The 22,034-nt window shown below is 36.1% G+C and overlaps 1 protein-coding gene across 2 annotated transcripts in view; it reads right to left on the bottom strand.

Moving 5' to 3' along the window:
- The window catches only part of LOC119244526 (cation channel sperm-associated auxiliary subunit epsilon-like), a 30,394-nt gene continuing 8,360 nt past the window's right edge, over positions 1 to 22,034 (bottom strand). The window contains exons 3-6 of one of the 2 annotated variants that reach the window (XM_054694946.1): positions 14,510 to 14,583; positions 14,128 to 14,197; positions 11,752 to 11,822; positions 1 to 257 (exon numbers count right to left, since the gene is read on the bottom strand). In XM_054694946.1, coding sequence (XP_054550921.1) covers positions 89 to 257; positions 11,752 to 11,822; positions 14,128 to 14,197; positions 14,510 to 14,583 — 384 coding nt within the window. In that variant the 3' untranslated portion in view covers positions 1 to 88. Of the gene's footprint in view, positions 258 to 8,934; positions 10,829 to 11,751; positions 11,823 to 14,127; positions 14,198 to 14,509; positions 14,584 to 22,034 lie in introns of those variants that run through there. The other variant, XM_037510308.2, reaches the window with a different exon arrangement.

Genomic DNA, 22,034 nt, shown 5'->3' with positions numbered 1-22,034 from the left:
TAATTATGGATGACAAGAGGGGTATGATATAGTAGCAACAGGATACATAGAACTTTTTTTAATTTTTATATATTTCTTACATCATTTTTCATTTTTGCACAATATATGCATTTTCATCTTGGTTATAATCCCCATACAACTCCCACCACCCTCGTTTTGATCCTAACCCCACTGTAGTATGTCCCCCACTGTAGTATGTCCCTGGTTTATAGTTGCTTTTAAAAATGTTTACCTGAGTTTTATTGTCAGGGAAGTATCTGTTGGGAAAAACAAGTAACAATATTTAATATACAGCATGCTAAATATTAGTTTGAATATTGTTGTCAATATATATGCTTCTTATTCTTTCATTATCCTGTAAAAGTAATCTATTATAAATACATAAGCAAGTAAAAGCTGAATATAAGAAAACATACAAATGTCTACATCTACATACACTTATTGATTCTGTGTGTCACCACAAAAGTCTTAGGGGCTTGGTGATACATACTTTAACAATACCGAAAGTTCACAGACCCACTGTTGCATGATCAATCCTCCTTAAAATTCTGACATGATCATTCAACATAAAACATTATACAGTATATAATTTATAGTAAAACTATTGTTATGTACAGATGACATAATAACACACATAGAAAATCCCAAATACTCCAGTAAAAATGCATTAGAGGGGCCTCCCCAGTGGTGCAGCGCTTGAGCGCTGGGTTGCAAAGTTGCCCACAGCCTCTGCATTGCCGGTTCAATCCCCGGCCGCCTGGCGAGGGTCCCGAATGGCACACAGACCTCTCCTGCCGCTCGCTGCTCCCCTCAGCAGTGTGTTTCTTCGTCAGTCTGCCTGTTCTGTTCCCCGCTCTGTCTCTGGTGAATTCTCTCACCCTCCCACGCTTCTGACTGTACCCAGTGCTTGTATAAATAAATTAAATTTAAAAAAGTTAAAAAAAATAAAAATAAAAATGTATTAGAAATAACAAAAACAAAAACAAGTTGGCATGATACAAAATTAATATGCAAAAATCTGTTGCATTGCTATATGCAAATAATGAACTAGCTGAAAGTGAAATCAGGAAAACAATCCAGTTTACAACCATATCAAAAAGATTTAAATCATTAAGAATAAATTTAATGACAGAAGTGAAAGACCTCTATACTGAAAATAGGAAGATGTTGTTGAAAGAAATAGAAAACACAAAGATAGGGAAAGGTATCCATCTCATTGTCACAGATCGTAAGAACTAAAGAATTGTTAAAATGGCTATATTACATAAATAAACACACAGATTCAATGCAAGCCCTACCAAAACTGCAATGTGATTCTTCACAGAAATAAAACAAAGAAATCATGAAATTTATTTGGAACAGCAAAAGATTCAAATAGCAAAAACACTCTTGAGAAAAAAGGAGCAAAAATGGCGGTATCATGCTCCCCAACTTCTAACTATACTATTAAATGATTGTAATTAAAACTGACACACAGATCAATGGAACAAATTGAGAACCCAGAAGTAAAACCACACACATATGGACAATTTATGAAAAAGGACCCAAGAGCTTATCCTGGAACAAAGGAAAATTTCTTCAATAAATGCTACTGGAAAAACTGGACAGACACATGCAAAAGAATGAATCGGGCTTCCCTGGTGCAGCAGCGCTTGAGCGCTGGGTTGCTAAGCTGCCCGCTGCCTCTATAGCACCGATTCGATCCCTGGCCCCCAGGCAAGAGTCCCACATGGTGCACAGATCTCTCCTGCCGCCCGCTGCTCCCCTCAGCAGTGTACTTTGTCAGTCTGCCTGTTTTGTTTCCTGCTCTGGCTCTGGTGAATTCTGTCACCCTCCTGTGCTTCTGACTGTACCCAGTACTTGTATAAATAAAAATAAATCTTTTAAAAAAAAAAGAAATTGCTTAAAAAAAAAGGAAATCTAGACCGCTATATAACACCATACATAAAAATTACTTCCATCACCCTCCTGCGCTTCTGACTGTGCCCACTGCATGTATAAAAAACAAAAAACAAAGCAAACAAATAAATAAATAAAAAAAAAACATGCCTCTATAAAAAATTACTTCCAATGGGTTAAAGACTTGAATATAAAATTTAAAACTGCAAAATATATAAGAAAACATTGGTGATAGAGTCCTTGACCTCAGCCTTAAAAATACATTTGTGGATTGACTCCAATGGCAAGGGAAACAAAAATAAAAAAACAAATGGGACTACATCAAACTAAAGATCTTCTGTGACTGAAAGAAACCTGCATCCAAATGAACAAATATCCTACTGAAGGGGAGAAGAGATTTGCACAGCATATATTCAACATGGTTTAATAACCAAATTACACAAAGAACTCATAATAAAACAATCTCATTTAAAAATGCAGAGAGGAGGTGAATAAACACTTCTCCAAAGAAGACATGTAGCTGGGTGGTAGGCACTTGAAAAGATGTTCATCATATCTTCTTATTAGATAAATGCAAATCAAAACTATTAGCTATCACCTTAGACCTGTGAGAATGCTGTTATCCAAAAGATAAGAAACAAGTGTTGGAGAGGATGTGGGTAGAAGGGATAGATGGGGAGGAACCCTTGTATAGTGTTGGTGGGAAGCTAAATTGGTACAGACATTATGGAAAACAGTATGGAGTTTCCTCAAAAAAATTAATAGAAAAAACATATGATTCAGTTATCCCACTTCTAGATATTTACCCCCCAATACAAAAACACTAATTCAAAGAGATATATTCATCCCTTCCCATGTTTATTGTAGCATTATTTACAATAGCCAAGAACTGGAGGCAATCTAAGTACCCACTGATTGAAGAATGGATAAAGAAAAAAGGTATACATACCAAATGGAATACTGTTCCACTATAAAAATTAATAAAACCCTGCCATTTGCAACATGGAGGCACCTAAAGGAATTATGCTTAGTGAAATATGCCATACAAAGAAAAACATCATATGATTCCACTCTTAGATGGTATACATAGTATATATAACAGATAAAGTTTTGGTTACTAGAAGAGGGTGGATAAATCAGTAAAAAGGGAACGATGGTATGGCAAAGAAGAGATTTGGACTTTTAATGGTGAAGTTAATATAGTATATATATACATGTTGATTCTCAACAATGAATAGTTGTTACACTCCAAGCTTAGCTTAGTTAAAAAAGGGAACAATTTAACATCATGAGAAAAGGAAATTAAAATGTCTGCAAAAACACTTTTGTATAATAAAAAGGTACATAGTAGCTTTATTCATAAATGCCCCAAATCCCAAATGTACAAAAAAGAGACAATAGATGAACAAATTGAGGTATAATTATAGAATGATTATATAATTATATAATTACTTAATAAAAAGGAAGAAACCATCAAAATACAGAACAATATAGATTTGTTTCAAGAATTTTATATTGTGGATAAGAAGCCAAATACAAAAGAGTACATAGATCAGTGGGGCAGAATAGAGAGTCCAGAAATAAACCTACACATGTATGGCCACTTGATTATGACAAAAGAGCCAAGAATACACAAAAGGGAAAGGACAGGCTCTTTAATAAATGATGTTTGGAAAATTGTATAGCCACATGCAAAAGAATGAAATTGAACCACTATCCTACACCACACAAAAAAATTAACTCTAAATGGATCAAAAGGAAAAATGTGAGACCTCAAACCATAAAACTCCTAGTAGGTAAGCTCCTTGACATTGGTCCTGGTGGTGATTTCTTATTTTGATATCAAAAGTAAAGCCAATAAATGCAAAAAAAAATAAATGGGACAACATCAAACTAAAAAGTTTCTGCATAGTAGAAGAAAAATCAACAATATGAAAAGGCAATATAATGATTGGGAAAAATATTTGTTAGTCATATCTGCTAAAGGATTAATATCTAAAAATATATGAAAAACATACAATTCAATAGCCAAAAAACCACACAATTCAATAAAAACACTGGCAGAAGATCTGAACAGACATTTTTCCAAAGCAGACACAAAGATACTGGTACATAAAAAGTTGTTTAATGTCACTCACTACCGGGTAAACATGAATCAAGACTACAATGAGATATCACCTAACATCTAGGAGAATGATTATAATCTAAAACACAAGTAACAGCAAGTGTTGGAGTGGATGTGGAGAAAATGAACCCTACTATTGGTGGGAGTGTAAATTGGTGTAGTCACTGCAAGAACACTATGGAGTATTCTAAAAAAATTAAAAATAGAACGATGATATGATCCAAAAATTCCACTTCTGGGTATTTATTCAAAGAAACAAAATAAGCATCTAGATAACATATAAGTACCTCTACGTTCAATGAAGCATGAAGCATTATTTACAATAGCCAAGATATGGCAGAAAACTAAACATTCAAAATGGATGAATGGGTAAAGAAGTTGTGATATACGTGGTATATACACACACATATATGTGTACATGTATATACACACACATACATATATACATACACACAATGGAGTATCATTGAACCATAAGAAAAAAATCTTTCAATTTGCAACATCAATGGAACTTGAGGGGATTAGGCTAGGTGAAGTAAGTGAAAAAGACAAAGACACAGTCTGTAAGATCTCATGTATCTATGGAATCTTCAAGGGAAAAAAAAAAAACAAATACAAAGCTCATGGATACTGAGAACAGACAAATGATTATCAGAGATAGGAAAAGCATGCAGGTGTGTGGGAGGGAATGTTGAACAGGTATGGTAGAGGGGTTTAAATGTACAAACTCCCAACTATAAAGTAAGTCATGGGGATATAATATACAGCATGGGGGCCATAGTTAATAATGCCAAAAAGAGTAAATCTTAAAAGTTTTCATCTGTAACTATCTATAGTGATGAATATTAACTAAAGTTATTGTAGTGGTCATTTTGAAATATATACATCAATTACATCTAAAAAAAGAATACAAAGCAAATCCAGTTTTATACTATTTACATATGAAACACCTATAAATACATAAAAATTGAATATCAAAGGATAGATAAAAATAAATGAATATGGGCCTCCCTGGTGGCGCAGCAGTTGAGTGCTGGGTTGAGAAGCTGCCCGCAGCCTCTGCAGCACCAATTCGATCCCCGGCTGCTCCCCGGCCACTGGAGGAGGGTCCCACATGGCACGCAGACCTCTCCTGCAGCCCACTGCTCCCCTCAGCAGTGTACTTCGGTCCTTCTGCCTGCTCTGCTCCCTGCTCTGGCTCTGGTGAATTCTCTCACCCTCCCGTGCTTCTGACTGTATCCAGTGCTTGTATAAATAAATAAATAAATCTTTTAAAAAATAAATAAATAAATATATTGATATAAGAAAAAAACCCACAAAGGATCAAAAAAAGCATTGCAAGTGAGAAATAAAATCACTACATATAATGGTTCATTTTCAAAAATCTTAATAATTCTGAGTTACATGCACCTAAAACAATATCTGAAAATATAAAACAAAAATCTAGGTACCTAACAAGGAAAAATGACATATCTACCATCATAGTGGGAACTTTTCGCACAAATCTCCTTAGTCAATAAATCAGGCTGATGAAACCAATAAGTACACAGAAGATTTGAACAGTTCAGTTAACAATTTACTAGACAAGTTCTACTGGACAAGAATAGAACACTTCACCAACAATAGGGAATATATTTCTTTAGCTACACAGGGGATATTTATAAAATTTGATTACATGCCAAGCCAAAAATTCGACTCCAATACTTCTCTGATTACAAATAATTAGACTAGAATTCAATAATAAAAGAATAATTTGAAAGACTAATATGTTTTTAAATTGGAAAATGCATTTTTAAATAACTCATTGATCAAACAAATTATAGCATATTAGAAAATTATTTCTGAGAAATAGCAAAAAATTACAATTATGAGATATTTCTAATACTTGTTGAATGCAGTAGTAGAGAAAGGTACTTAGAAGAAATGTATGCCTTGGGGACTTCCTGGTAGCACAGGCGGTTGAGTGCAGTGCTGTGAAGCAGTCCGCAGCCTCTGCATTGCGGGTTGGATCCCTGCCAGCCTCGGAGCAACCCACATGGCGAGCAGACCTCTCCTGTCTCCCCCGCTGCTCCCCTCAGCAGTGTATTTCATCAGTCTACCTGTTCTGTTTCCTGCTCTGTCTCTGGTGAATCCTCTCACCCTCCCACACATCTGGCCTGTACCCCAGCTCTTGTATAAATAAAATAAATTTTTAAAAAAATGTATTGCCTTCCTTATCACATCTATTAGAAAAACGAATGCCTCAAGTTAATGGGCTAAATAAGTTTAATAAGTTTTATTAAAAAAACTCAAAAGAGGAAATACTGGAGTATATGAGTTGAGGTAAAATAGAAAAACATAGGAAACCCCACCCAACAAAGTCAAAAAGTAGTTCTCTTAAAAGACTAGTAAAATAGAAATTGCTCTAGGAAGAAGAGCAAGGAAACAGAAGACACACACACACACACACACACACACACACACACACAAAAAAAAAAAAAAAAAAACCAGAAATGTTAAAAGAGAGGCCTAAGTATAATTATCTTAGAGATGCAAATGAAAGAGAATTTTATGACATTAAAATTGATATTAAAGACATAGGTAAATTCTTTGGGAAAAAATCTACTTCCAAAAATGGATTTCATAATAATTAGAACTCTAAAATAGTACTATAACCGTTAAAAAAGTCCAATCAATAGTTAGGGAATCTTTTCCCCTCTTCCTCCAAACAAATCCAGATAGAACTAGATTTCTATACAGGTTTTCATCAAACAGTCATGGGACATATCTTTCCAAACTTACATAAATCTCTCCGAAAAAAAAAAAAATAATACTCCTAACTTAAGTGCTGTGTCTAACTCAGTCTTGATATCAAAAGTAGAAAAAAGTAGTATAAGGGGAGTAAACTTCAGGCCATTCTTACTCATGAACACACACACACACATACACACGCACAGACAGAGCAAACCAAACCATCAATGTAAATGAAAGATAATTCATCAAGACCAAGTATGTTTATTTTGGACATACAAGATTAGATTGATGTGGAAATATTAACTATTATTAAACAGATTAACATAGAAAAGGAGAAATATAATGTGAACTTCTGAATGAAAGCATAAAAAAAATTGAATGAATTTCAACATTGAATGAATTTCAACATAAGAAAAATTTCCAGTGAATTTGGAGTGAAAAGGGAACTTCCTTAATAGTTAACAGTGACCTGTTAACAAATATTAAGCAATAGCGAAATGGTTACAGCCTCTCTTTTGAGATAAGGAGTAAACAAGGAGGTTTGATATCACCCTTTCAGGGAATAATGTATTTGATGTTGGAGTCATGTAGTAAGAATAAAAGCCACAAAAGACATACATATTGGGGACCTCCCCTGGTGGCACAGCAGTTGAGCGCCGCGCTGCGAAGCTGCCGAAGCCTCTGCAGCGCCGGTTCCATCCCCGGCCACCAGCAAGGGTCCCACATGGAGCACAGACCTCTCCTGCTGCTCCCGCTGCTCCCCTCAGCAGTGTATTTCATCAGTCTGCCTGTTTTGTTCCCTGCTCTGGCTCTGGTGAATTCTCTCACCCTCCTACACTCCTGACTGTACCCAGTGCTTGTATAAATAAATAAATAAATAAATCTTAAAAAAAAAAAGATACATATTGGGAAGGAATAAATGAAACCATCATTATTTTTCAGGTGATATGATTTTTAAAAATTCTAAGAGAATATATAAATAAATAATCAGAATACAGAAGTTAGCAAAGATTACTGAACACGAAAATCAACATCTATAAGTAAACGGTATTCTATACAAAAAGAGAACAGGTTAGATAATAATAGTTTTTAAAATTTGACTATTTGCAATAGTAACAATATAAGTAGCTAGGTATAACTTTAACAACTATGTCCTGGCCCCTGTATGGAAAAATTATGAAATTTTATTGGCAGATATGTAAAAAGATGAAAATAAATGAAGGATTATATATTGTTCTTGAGTTGAATGATTTCTTAAATTTATTAAAATATTTAGACAAATTCAAAAAATCTCAAGTAGGGATTTTGTATAATTTGACAAGCCAATTCCAAAAATTTACAGGGAAAAAAACAAGAGTGAGATAGTTAAGAAACTTCTGAAATATGACAGGAGATACTTGGTAGTTGTACTACCACTTCTTAGATTTTAAAAATAAAGTTATAGTAATAAAAGTAATGTAGTATTAGTTCATGTATAAACAGATAAATGAAATAGAATAGCCAGTCTAGAAAGAGACTCATACATACATGAAAAATTGACTTACAACAGAGCAGACATAATAGAAAATAGATTATTCAATAAATGGATCTGAGAAAATGAATCATTCATGCAAAACATTCAATTGGAATCCTATCTTCAAGTATGTACAATAGCTAATTCCAGGTAGATTAAAGACTTAATTGTAGAAGTAAAACTATATAGAACTTATAAATATATATTTATTATATATTTATAAATTTATTTTATAAAATGTATTATAACTTTATAAATATATGGATATTTTATATCATATATGTTTTATATAATTTAATGTATTTACTCACATGTATAAAATTTACTCACATATATAAAATTATATAAAACACATGATATAAAATATATAGCATATAGCATATATTAATATATATTTGAAAATATATGAGTTTTTTGGTGACTATGGAGATAAAGATTTCTTAAATAGATTTAAAAAGGCATAAACCCATAAGGAAAAGAGTCAATAAATTCACTTATAATAGTAAGGACCTCTGTTATCAATCAGTATCATAAGAACCAAAATCATAAGAACCAAAACTAGGATAAAATAATTTCAAAATATATGACAATATCCTAGAAAGCCAAATGTAATGGAATCTTATAAGTTATTATGAAACATAAGAATAACTCAAAATGGGTAAAAAATATTTAACAGAGAAGGAAGAACAATTACTCATGAATATATAGAAATGTGCTTAATAGTGTTCAGGTAAATGGAAATGAAAAGCATAATAACGTAAGTTCATACGTACTAAATTGGAAATAAATTTCAGATAATATTACATGTTAGTGAGGCTGTAACACAATGAAATTTTTTATCATCTGCCGATGTAGATGTAAATTTGGACAATCATTTCAAAAATCACTGACGTATTTCCTAGTGAAGTTGAACAAGTGCATATCCTATTTCTAGGCAATTCTACTTTGATATCTTAGAGAAACTTATATTTTTATTTATGTGCATTAGATTGGTACTTCCCAAACATAATGCCAAATGTCGACACAATCTTGTTAAAATGTATATTTTTGATCTAGCAGGTCTGGAAGGAGGTCTGAGATTCTGAACTTCTAAAAAGTTCCCAGTTAATACCAGGGCTACTCAGAGTCTCAGTCACAAGGTACTATATTTTGCAAGCAAATACCACATTTACAGTCATAAAAAAGAAAATACAGTCATAAAATAAAATAACTCAAAGTAGTAACAATGCAAGAACTAAAGATTCTTGTTTAAACATGGGTAAGTCTCAAAAATATTTAGTGAAACAAGCAAATCATACCATATGATGCAATTTAAATAACATTCTAAACACGACAGAACTAAACAGCTTACTTCAGTCAGTTACTGTTGGCAAAACACTAAACAAAACAAAGCAAATTTATTATACAATATTCAGGATAGTGATTCATACTTTTCCTCTTGGGAGAGGAATACGATGTGATGGATAGGGGCATGAAGCAGATTCTAAGGTACTGGTAATGCTCTATGTCCTGACTTATACAAATAGATACACAGGTATTGGCCTCATTTTATTCTTTAAAATTTTTGTATGTGATAGATATGAATATTTTAATATTTGTAACAGAGAAACACTTAATTTCCATTGAGTTTTCTCCTTTGGGCTAACAGCCATTCTGGGTATGTGTTGCTCCTGTTTTTGCTTTCCTGGTTGTTGGAGTATCATTTAATGAGGTTGAAATCTAAGCCCCCACCCCTTGCCTAGCAGGATGGTTTGGGATAAAGGGAATTGATAAGGTTGCTATGGGAACCAGGCCATATGACAGATCACTTTGTCTGGAATGCAGAAGCTGGGCAAGGACACAGTCTGTTCAAAGGTGAACACCCATGACCTGACATTCCAGGACTAAATGGACCAAACGCACTCCCCAATCATGAAAAAACAACGTAAAACAGGTTATAATAGGGAGCCCCAAATCCCTCTTCATGCACAAACTTCTATCTTGCCCACTGCTTCTCTTAGCAGTGTATCAATAAATCTTTCTTTCCCTGTTCCCACTGTCTCTGGTGAATTCTTTCATTCCCACCCTTGTAGCCTACACCCCAATTCTTTCCCACCACACTGGAGGGATCATATCTGGATTGGGGTAGTCTGAAGGCCTCTCTTTTACCAGTTCTTGAGACTCAGCATGTGTGAGTGAAATCAGAAATTCATGAAACTGGCTACAAATACTTTCTTGGCAGATTGTCTCTAATGATTCTCAGTCTCTCAGGGAAGTAGACATTAGCGCAGTTGACCACAGAAGCAGGTTCTATTCTCCAATAAAGAAATACCAGTAACTTTTATCCCCAAATTTTCCCTTATCTATGTCTCAACTAGTTCAGAACTTCAGAGGGGAGGCTGGTGATTAGCATCTCTGAAACTTCCAATAAGGATACAAGTCTGCCAGTTTCATAAATAGCAGAGACCCAATGCTTGATTCTTGATCAGATTCTGGGGAGGTAACAGTAATTTGGAGAGGAATAGCTAAATGAGTAGCCTGGAGGAATTGATGAAATTTAGTTATCAGCACTTTCAATCCTGAAATTGAAGATAAAATGCAGAGCCATGTGATATAAAGGGACCATCATGTGAAATGGAACATAAAAGTATCAGTAACAGCTACCCTTTACTAAAGACATGCGTATTCCAATTAAGTTCGACCTGCATCATATGCTGGTCCTCAGTAAGTCACTGTATCCCATGAAGGGAGGGGTTGTAGTGTTAGTACCATATAAATCACATGAAATTAACAATTTCATCAAAGAATAGTGGAGGCATGGGTCCTCCCAAAAGAAGGGATGTTAGGTAAATAGAAAGAAATACATACATTACAATCAGCTGGAGATCAAGGACCATATAAAACAATTCTTTGTATCTTAAACAGAACTCAGGACAATGATTCTAGAAAATATTCTGCTTCATTGACACTTTAAACACTTTCCAATTTCATAATTAAATGACTTTATAATACAGCTAATTATTTTTCTTATGATGGCTTTCTTTTCTTAGTATTATTCATTCACACTCAAAATGGGTTGAAGAGCTATAATAACAGCTCTTCTAGAATATAATGGAAATAAAAGAATCCAATAACCTGAAAAACCAGAGTTGAATCCCAAAGGTATCTTTAAATAGCTTTTTGTTTTTGTACAAATTATTTTCACCTATCCAGACTTACATTTCCTTATTTACAAAATATTTATGCTGTTACTATGAAAATAGAGCAATAATAAACATAAAGTGTAAACATGTGATGAAGTAACTTTTCAAATAGTAGTTGCTATTATTTATATTGTTTGTTCTTCAATATTAGTTTGGGAGTATATCTGAGGATATCTTCATTGGTAAATGAAAACTTATATGGAAACAATGTTATCATCTATTTGTGGTTAATTAAAAGCTAATGCTAAATAGTCTTTAAAAATACTAGTTACCTTTATATTCAATATTGTATTACTTACGTAACATGATAATACCACAGAAAGCAAATATAAGAGTTGGCTATAGATAAGTAGCGTTCTTCTTCTACATCCTAATAGAAAATGCAAAAAAATAAGAGATATATGAGCTTTCATGTAAATACAAATTTGAATACAGGCATAGAAGTCACAGAAGCACTAAGTTATTTATCTAACAATAGAAGAAGTATAAATTTCAAAATGAAATTAATAAATATGCATTTAATACCAGTTTAGCGACTCTCTATGATTAAGAATATACTATCAGAATGGCAAATTTAGATGACTTGGTAACCTTACTTACATACCTATTTCCTTCCAATATGTGGGCCTTGAATCAAGTTCCTGATCTAGAACTTGCAAATACCTTAGAATTTCTTGGGTGAAAGGAGTGTCTTTTGTCCTAATAAGGAAATTTTTGGTCAGGCCCTGGATGGAGGTTGGTCACTACAAAGACCAAGCCACACTACAAGTTTGGGACTTTCAATATCACTGCTCTACTCTCCAGAATAGGGAGAAAATGAGTTTTAATTAATCATGTCTATATGATGACGTCTCCATAAAAAATGAATGTATAGAATTCTAAGAGCTTCTAGGTTGGCAGACACATCAACGGAAGGGTGACACTTCCCTACCCTACAAGAACAGTAGCTCCTAAATCTGGAAACCTTGCGTATCTCACTCTATGTCCTGCGACATCTGGCTAGTCATTGGTATCTTTTTTTTTTTTTTTTTATAAATGCCCCAAGTCAGGCTATTTATTCTTAAGTTTACCACAGTTTTTTTTTTTTTTTAAGATTTATTTATTTATTCATTTTTTATACAAGCACAGGGTACAGTCAGAAACACGGGAGGGTGAGAGAATTCACCAGAGCCAGAGCGGGGAGCAGAACAGGCAGACTGAGGAAGTCTGCTGAGTGGAACAGCAGGTGCAGCAGGAGAGATCTGCCCACCATGTGGGACCCTCACTGGAGGCCGGGGATCTAACTGGTGCTGCAGAGGCTGCGGGCAGCTTCGCAGCCCAGTGCTCAACCACTGTGCCACCGGGGAGGCCCTTCATTGGTATCTTTTGTCATATCTTTTATTTTACTTAGTAAATGTGTATCCCTGGGTTCTGTGAGCTATTCGAGAAAATCATCAAATCTGAAAAGTCTGTGAGAACCTGGTTTTATAGTCAGTCATTCAGAAGAACAGATGACAGTCTGGGGCTTTGAATTGCATCTGAAGTTGGGACAGTCTCATGGGGCTGAACCCTTAACTTGTGAGATGTGACACTAACTGCAGGTAGTGTCAGAACTTTGAATTGTAGGACACCTAACTGGTGTTGGAGAACTGATAGTGTAAAAGACTGCACTGCTCCCCCCCAACCCCCCCCCAACTCAATGTCTGCTCACAACAGTGTTTTTTGTGAGTGTATAAAGGAAAACTGAGTTTTCCTAGATAATCTTCCTTACTGAATTCATTTCTTGGGCAGGGATGATTTTACTTGTCAGGGATATTTGGTAATGCCTAGAGAGATTTTTTAGTTGTGCTTTAGAGTGCATTTCAAAGTCACATGTATCCCTTTACAAGTTGTAAGAGTTGAAGATTTTTTCTATAGGTAACAAAGATATTCACAAATATACATGTATCTATATATTTTTTACATCCTTTCACATTCACATGGTTTACTAAAACTGGTAAATACTCATAAACTCAAAAAGACAAATTCAAATATTTTTCACTCCATAGGAATTGAAAAATGAAATAATATTCATCTCATCTGGACTCTGCCACCTCACTCTGTCTCTGAAAATAAAAAATATTACAAAAAAACACAAAGCCCAAGGTGAGGGCATATTTGTCACATGGAGTCTAACAGTGACTTCCAACACACTTGTGTGGGGACATTGGCTAGGTGACCAGTACTTTGTTACTAGCTAATAAACTATCAATGTTTTAATGTGCTTTACTCCTCTTTTTTTTAAACTAGAGAGATGTCAACATTACTCACATTTGTTTGAATTCACATATTATTTCTTGAAGAAAATATAATGGAGGTAAAAAAGTACTAGAAATGCTCTTAACCTGCATAATTGCCATAGAAGTATGTGATATGAAAACCACTCTGCTGGGAAAACTTATCATTTAAGTGGTGAGGTTGGACTTTAATATACTTAAATAAAAAGAGTAAGGAAAAATCATCTATTTTTTGATAACATAATTTGCTACAATACATAGCTAAAAAGTAATGACACTGACAATAATTTTTAAAGTAACCTTATCTGTGGTTACAATTTATACTAGTTAAAATAGTTCAAATTAGTTTGAAAGTTTAAAAAGACAAAGTGTAACAGAGATGATTATTCAAGATTTAATAAATTATTAAAATCAACTTACTGGGCCTGTAACAATTGGTTTTATAGTCTGAACACCAGCAGAAGAACAACGCAACTCTGTCCGAGGTGAGCTAGCATTTAAAAAACAATGGGAAAGGAGGAATAAGTACAGATGCATACAACAGTAGTAGAAATCCCCCTATTACTTTTTAACTTTCAAAACTGCTGTCAGCTAATAATAAAAATTTTAAAATAACATTATTTTACTTCTGTTTTATTTTCAAAGCTATTTTTATTTCTTTTCACATCTATTTAATGAGAAGAAATTTACCTTGAATTATAACCTTGAATCTAAAATTCCACACTACATGAATGCTTTTTTCAGATGTAAATATATATATATATATATATATATATGTTGACATTCATTGCAAAAATCTTACCTTTTGTCTTTTATAGAGCAAGTCTGTGGCACACTCCACTCAGAAAATGATGTTCCTTCATATTCTAACTTAATCTAAAAAGAGAAGATAAAGTAGTTCAAACTAAAAATTTTCTCCCATATTTTCATTTCATTATTCAGGTATAGAGTATAATTTTTCTGGGTCCTCATAACTTAAATAAAGAATAACTAAAATATGGTTCTTTTGAAATTGTACAGAGTAGTACAACGAAGGAAAAGTAACATTTCCAGGACACTATACTTTGACAATGTATCAAAACATAACATTGAAGCATTGACTAAAGAAGGTAATTGAAAGTATTTGGGCTTGATAGGCTAGTCTCAGACATTATCTTTGGAGAGAAGGTGAAAGGAGAGAAACCTTTTGGAGTGAAAATGTTGAAGGGGAAGAGAATCAAGAGAGAGAAATTTAAAATATTAAAAAAAGATAAAAAACAGAATAAAACACTTCAACAAGAAGCTCTTGATTAAGGAAACTTTTTTTTAAGATTTATTTATTTTTTATACAAGAGCTGGGGTACAGGCTGGATGTACGGGAGGGTGAGAGGATTCACCAGAGACAAAGTGGGGAACAGAACAGGCAGACTGATGAAATACACTGATGAGGGGAGCAGTGGGCGCAACAGGAGAGGTCTGCTCTGGAGGCCATACTGAGTAACTGCCTCCTTTAAAGTCTTCAAATCTTTAACAGATGTGGGAGATAAAATTTCAACCTTATGTCCTCCCCGGAATCCCCATGAACCTCTGGGGACGAGATATTCTGGTGGAGATGGGGGCTTCATTAGTCACGGATTGTCCAGCTGGCCAAATGATGATTAATCAGGGCTACGTGCCTGGACAAGGTTTGGGTAAACAACAGCAAGGGTCTCCCTCTTTTAATCTACAGGAAGTGACGAGGGAAGCGGGGGATAAACGAGGGCTCGGTTACCCTTTTTTCTAGGGGCCGCTGTGATTAGGCCTCCACCCGCGCCCATTCCTATCACCTGGAAATCTGACACACCTGTGTGGGTACCACAGTGGCCCTTGCTGAAAGAGAAGTTAGAGGCCACAAGAATGTTAGTAGAAGAACAGCTACAGGCTGGACACTTAGTCCCATCTACCTCCCCCTGGAATACTCCCATCTTTGTTATCAAAAAGAAGTCCGGAAAATGGAGACTATTACAGGACCTTAGGGCAGTGAATGCGACTATGGAGATTATGGGACCAGTGCAACCTGGCATTCCCTCTCCAAGTGCCATTCCACAAGATCATTATATCTTTTTTTTTTTTTTTTTAATAGAGGCATGCTTTATTTATTTATTTTACTTGTTTGTTTGTTTGTTTATACATGCACTGGGTACAGTCAGAAGTGCGGGAGGGTGAGAGAATTCACCAGAGCCAGAGCGGGGTGCAGAGCAGGCAGAAGGACCGAAGTACACTGCTGAGGGGAGCAGCGGGCGGCAGAAGATCATTATATCTTGATCCTAGATCTTAAGGATTGTTTTTTCACTATTCCATTACATGATCAAGATTCCAAACACTTTGCTTTTTCTATTCCGGCCATTAATGCTGCTGCTCCGCATGATAGATATTAATGGGTGTGCCTTCCTCAGGGTATGGTCCCACTATTTGCCAAATTTATGTCTCCAGAGCCATTGCTCCTGTTAGAGTCAAACATTCACAAGTGCATGTATATCATTATATGGATTTGTTACTGGCAGCTCCCACATCTGACCTGCTGTATGCCTGTTCCCAGGACCTGGAGAATCATTTACTGATGTCAGGTCTAAAGATTGCTCCTGAGAAGTTACAAATGGCTGAGCCTTTTCAGTATTTAGGATACCATTTGAGTAAAGGCAGTTATGCTCCAGCAGTACCAAAATTGGCAGTAGCTCACCTTCGCACCTTGCATGATTTCCAACACCTATGCAGTGATCTAACATGGATACGCTCTTCGCTCTCTATTACATCGGGAGAGTTGAAGCCTCTTTTTGACATGTTGAAAGGAGATGCAGACCCCGCATCTCCTAGAGCCATTACACAGGAGGTTCGTGAAGCAATCACTAGAGTCGAAAAGGCTCTAGCCCAGGTGACCTTAAATAGGTTGTCTGTCTCTCGTCCTTTTGATGTCTTGGTATTTTGTAGTAACCTTACTCCCACAGCGCTTATATGACAAGATGGAAGGACCAGGTCAATAATGAGTGGCAACGACCCGCGCCAGTATTAATACAGCTGCCTGGCAGCATTTGTCTTTTCCCACAGGATGCGGAAGCACCCCGATGGGTTCCTGCTCGATTGGTTCGGTTTGTCAATACACCCGACCCTGCTAACCTTGATGACACAAGCATCCCAGATGTCAGTACGATGGGCGATTGTGCATCAGCTGCCAATGTTGCTTCTGCTTTACCAACACCGCAAGATATGAATGGACATTTATGAAATGGACTTTTTATGCTTAGTCAGCAGTTAGCTCATGTAAGAAGAGATAGACACACTTTTGTTAACTGCTCACATACCTTGTAACCCTCTGTACAGTTTTATTTGTGTTACCCATGTTACGGGTGAGGGTGTCATTGCCTTGTTTAGAGGACTCCTCTCAGAGTTGCAAGCTTGGGGCAGGGTGATAGCCTTAGCTCTTGGCTGTTTGTGCCTTCAGTGTATGGTTTCTCCGTCAGCTATGGAAGCGAAACAAAGAACGTGCTATTGCGGTCAGGCAAGTACTTGGCGCCATGGTACTTGACCAGGACTCCCCAGTGGCATCCGGATGGGTCAACTTAGCCCTAGAGAACCTGTGAGCCAAAGACAGGTAAGAGCGTAGCCCGTCCAGACCAACCTAAGACAGCGGTCCGGACCAAGTGCGCCGGATTAGCGATGACGGGTAAGGTGGTTACGGGATATGCCAACCTAAGACAGGCCAGGTGTCTCATTTAAAAGAAAAAAGGGGGAGATGTCCGGAGCCGCCTGGGGCATGCGTAGTGTTGCGCATGCGCGCGATAAGTTAGGTTTCGATTCCTGTTTCGCCTTCTGAGAAACCTCTGCGTTTCCAGTAAATCACGTGGGACTGGGAGGTACGATGGGAGGAGCTACGAGGGTATAAGAAGGGAACCACGGGAGAGAGCGGAGAGAGACTGGAGAGACTGCGTAGAGGATAAGGAGAGAGACTGCGGGGACTGCGTAGAGGATGGGGCAAGGAGACTTCGAGAAGGAGACTGTGGAAAGGATACTGTGTAGAGACTTTGAGAGAGGATACTGAGAAACGTACTGAGAGAGGAGCATAGAGAAGGCCAGGGAAGGTAGTAGGACAGGGAAAGGAAAAAACATGTAAAAGTAGGAAAAGGAAAAAGGAAAAATAAAGAAGCAACCGCTAGCGGCAAGTCGTCTCAAGCCCCTCATTTCAATCCTCAGCCCTTCTCTTTCCGTGCCTCCGAATCCCGCGGGTCGGGACAGTTTACTCTTGGCTCTTTTGTCATATTAACTGTCCATATAAATGTGGGTTTAATTTTGGGCTCTTGATTCTATTCCATTGGTCTTTGTGTTTATTTTTATCCTACTACCATTCTATTTTGATTACTATAGCCTTGTATAGTAAAGCTTGATGTTTTGGAATGTAATATTTCCACTCCTCTTCTGTTTTGGTTGATTGCTTTGGCTATTCAGAACCTTTGTGGTTCTATATAAATTTCAATAATGCTTGGTCTATTTCTTTGAAGAATTCCACTGAAACTCTGATAGAAATTGCATTAAATCTATATATTGCTTTGGGTAAGGTGGACATTTTAATAATGTTAATTTTTCTAATCCATGAGCATGAAATACTTTCCATTTCCTTGTGTTTCCATTGTCCTCCTCTATTTCTTTTAACAATGTCTCAGAATTTTCACTGAATAGTTCTTTCACCTCCTTTTTAGACTCAGTCCTATGTATTTAATACTTTTTTTTAAAGATTTATTTATTTATGCATACAAGAACTGGGGTGTAGGCCAGAGATGCGAGGGTGAGAGGATTAACCAGACACAGAGATGGGGAGCAGAACACACAGACGGGGAGCAGATCTACTGAAATACACTGCTGAGGGAGCAGCGGGCGAGACAGCAGAGGTCTGTTGTTGCTTCCTGGCCAGCTCCCTGGCCAGCTGGGAATTGAACTCATGTTGTAGTGGCTGGCAGTAGCTTGATAGCACTGTCTTTAACCCCTGAGCGACCAGGGAGGCCCTACTTTTTGATGCCACCGTAAATGGGATTGTTTTCTAGATTTTGTGCTCTTCCAGTTCATTATTTGTGTATAGGAATGCAACAGATTTTGTATGCTGATTATATGATAAAGTCATAAATGGATGGTGAATCTTGCTAAATGCCTTCTCTGCATATATTGATATGATTGTACTATTTTTGTCTTTTGTTATGGTCAATTACATTTACTAATTTGCATATGTTAAACTATATATACTTGCATGCCTGGAATAAATCCCACTTGGTCATGCTATTTGATTCTTTCAATGTATTGTTGAATTCAGTTTGTTAAGATTTTGTTCAGGATTTTTTTTTAATTTTTTTAAATTTTATTTTTATATTCCCCATATAATTACAACCCCCTTATTTTGACCCCAATCCCTTCTTTCCCCGCCCCCCACCCACATAGTGTCTCTGGTTCACAGTTGTTTGTTGATTTTGATGTTTTCTTTCGTATATTCTTTTTCCTGGTCCCTTATTTAAGTTCTCTAGATTCCTGCTTTGAGTGAGACCATCCAGTACTTTTGTTTTTCTTTCTGGCTTATTTCGCTGAGCATGATCCCCTCCAGCTCCATCCATGTTGCTGCAAATTGCATGTGTTTATCTTTTTTGAATGCTGAGTAATATTCCATGGTGTATATGTACCACATCTTCTTTTTTTTTTTTTAAATAATAAATTTTATTTTTATATTCCCCATACAATTGCAGCCCCCCCATTCTGACCCCAATCCCTCCCCTCCCGCCCCCCACCCCCAAAAAGTGTCTCTGGTTCATAGTTTTTCGTTGATTTTGATTTTCACTTTCTTATAGTTATTCATTTTCCTGGTCCCTTATTTAAGTTTTCTAGATTCCTGCTATGAGTGAGACCATCCGGTATTTTTCTTTTTCTTTCTGGCTTATTTCGCTGAGCATGATCCCCTCCAGCTCCATCCATGTTGCTGCAAATTGCATGTGTTTATCTTTTTTGAATGCTGAGTAATATTCCATGGTGTATATGTACCACATCTTTTTTTTTTTTTTAAATAATAAATTTTATTTTTATATTCCCCATACAATTGCAGCCCCCCCATTCTGACCCCAATCCCTCCCCTCCCGCCCCCCACCCCCAAAAAGTGTCTCTGGTTCATAGTTTTTCGTTGATTTTGATTTTCACTTTCTTATAGTTATTCATTTTCCTGGTCCCTTATTTAAGTTTTCTAGATTCCTGCTATGAGTGAGACCATCCGGTATTTTTCTTTTTCTTTTTGGCTTATTTCGCTGAGCATGATCCCTTCCAGCGCCATCCATGTTGCTGCAAATTGCATGTGTTTATCTTTTTTGAATGCTGAGTAATATTCCATGGTATATATGTACCACATCTTCTTGATCCAGTTATCTATTTTTGGGCATTTGGGTTGTTTCCAAAGCTTAGCTATTGTAAACAGTGCTGCAATAAACATAGGGGTGCAGGTGTTCTTTGGAATTGATGTTTCTGTGTCCTTTGGTGTACCACATCTTCTTGATCCATTCATCTATTTTTGGGCATTTGGGTTGTTTCCAAAGCTTAGCTATTGTAAATAGTGTTGCTATAAACAAAGGGGTGCAGGTGCTCTTTGGAATTGATGTTTCTGTGTCCTTTGGGTAAATACCTAGCAATAAGACAAGAGAAAGACATACAAGGAATCCAAATAGGAAAAGAAGAAGTCAAACTATCACTATTTGCAGATGATATGATAATATACATAGAAAACCCCAAAAACTCCACAGAAAAACTAATTCAACTAATCAATCAGTTCAGTAAAGTGGCAGGATACAAAATCAACATGCAAAAGTCAGTACCCTTCCTATACACAAAAAACAAATCTGAAGAAGAAGAAGTAAAAAAAACATCCCTTTTATTATTGTTCAGGATTTTCACATCTGTGTTCTTCAGAGATATCGGTCTGTAGTTTTCTTTTTTGTGATGTCTTTGTCTACTTTTGATATAAGAATAATGTTGGCTTCACAAAATGTGTTTGGTAGCATTCCCTTTTTCTCAATTTTTTGGGAAGATTTTGAGAAACATATGTATTAGTTCCTCTTTGAAGATTTGGTAGAACTTACTAATAAAGCAATCTAGTCCTAGGCTTTGGTTTATGGGAGACTTTTGATTACTATTTCAATTTCCTTCCTTGTGATTGGTCTGTTCAGGTTTTCCATTTATTCCTTATTTAGCCTGGGAAGGTTGAGGCTTCTAGGGATTTGTCCAATTCTTCTAGATTTTCTAGTTTGTTGGCAATGGATTTCTGAGGTGTCTGCAGTAACTTCTCTTTCATTTCTGTTATTAGAGTTTTATTTTTCTTAGTGATTCCAGGTAGAGGGTTTTTTTGGGGGGGTTTTATGGCACCCCACTTATATCAATGGACAGACAACTACACAAAAAAAAATCAACAAGGAAACAATAGCCTTATGTGAGGAATTAGACTAGACATAACTTCATTGTTATGGTGAACAGCTATCAAATATTAAATGTTTCTAAGCTACATTAAGATAATAAGGGAAAATTGAGAGTTTTAAAGGTGCTTTTTAATTTTTTTAAAAAAGATGAATAAACTTGTCAAGAGAAGAAGAGGGAGTCCATGAATAAATGATATCAGAGAAATAAAATATATACAAATAGAAATAAAAATGGTAAGCAAAGATTATAACAAAATGAATACCCATTAACTTGAAAACAAATACACACATGAAAAGAAAATATAATTTACATAGATTTCTTTGACCTGGTTTGGAATAACATGTATGCAATTATGTAAATATATCAGCGTAGATGAATATAATTACTTTGTAAAATCTTTTTTTTTTAAAGATTTATTTATACAAGCACTGGGTACAGGCAGAAGCACGGGAGGGTGAGAGAATTCACCAGAGCCAGAGGGGAAAACAAAGCAGGCAGACTGACAAAGTACACTGTTGAGGGGAGCAGCGGGCAGCAGGAGAGGTCTGCGCGCCATGTGGGACCCTCGCCTGGTGGTGGCCGGGGATCGAACCAGCGTTGCAGTCGCTGCGGGCAGCTTCGCAACGTAGTGCTCAACCGCTGCACCACCGGGGAGGCCCCACTTTGTAAAATCTTTTGGTATACTTCCTAAAGCTGAACATATGCATATATCCAATGACTTATCAATTACAGTGTTAGGTATATACCCAACAGAAATGAAGGCAAATGTTAAGTAGAAGGTAGGCATAAGAAAGTTTGTAACAGCTCTAGCAAACTACAATGAAAACAACTTCATTGCTTATCTATAGAAGGACACATATATTCATTGGAAGACTACAGAG

This window comes from Talpa occidentalis, unplaced genomic scaffold, assembly GCF_014898055.3.
Source record: "Talpa occidentalis isolate TD23 unplaced genomic scaffold, MPIMG_talOcc4v2.1 talOcc4.14, whole genome shotgun sequence".
Classification (NCBI taxonomy): domain Eukaryota; kingdom Metazoa; phylum Chordata; class Mammalia; order Eulipotyphla; family Talpidae; genus Talpa; species Talpa occidentalis.
The sequence above is the reverse complement of the archived record's forward strand: the minus strand, read 5'-3'. Positions and strand labels throughout refer to the sequence as shown.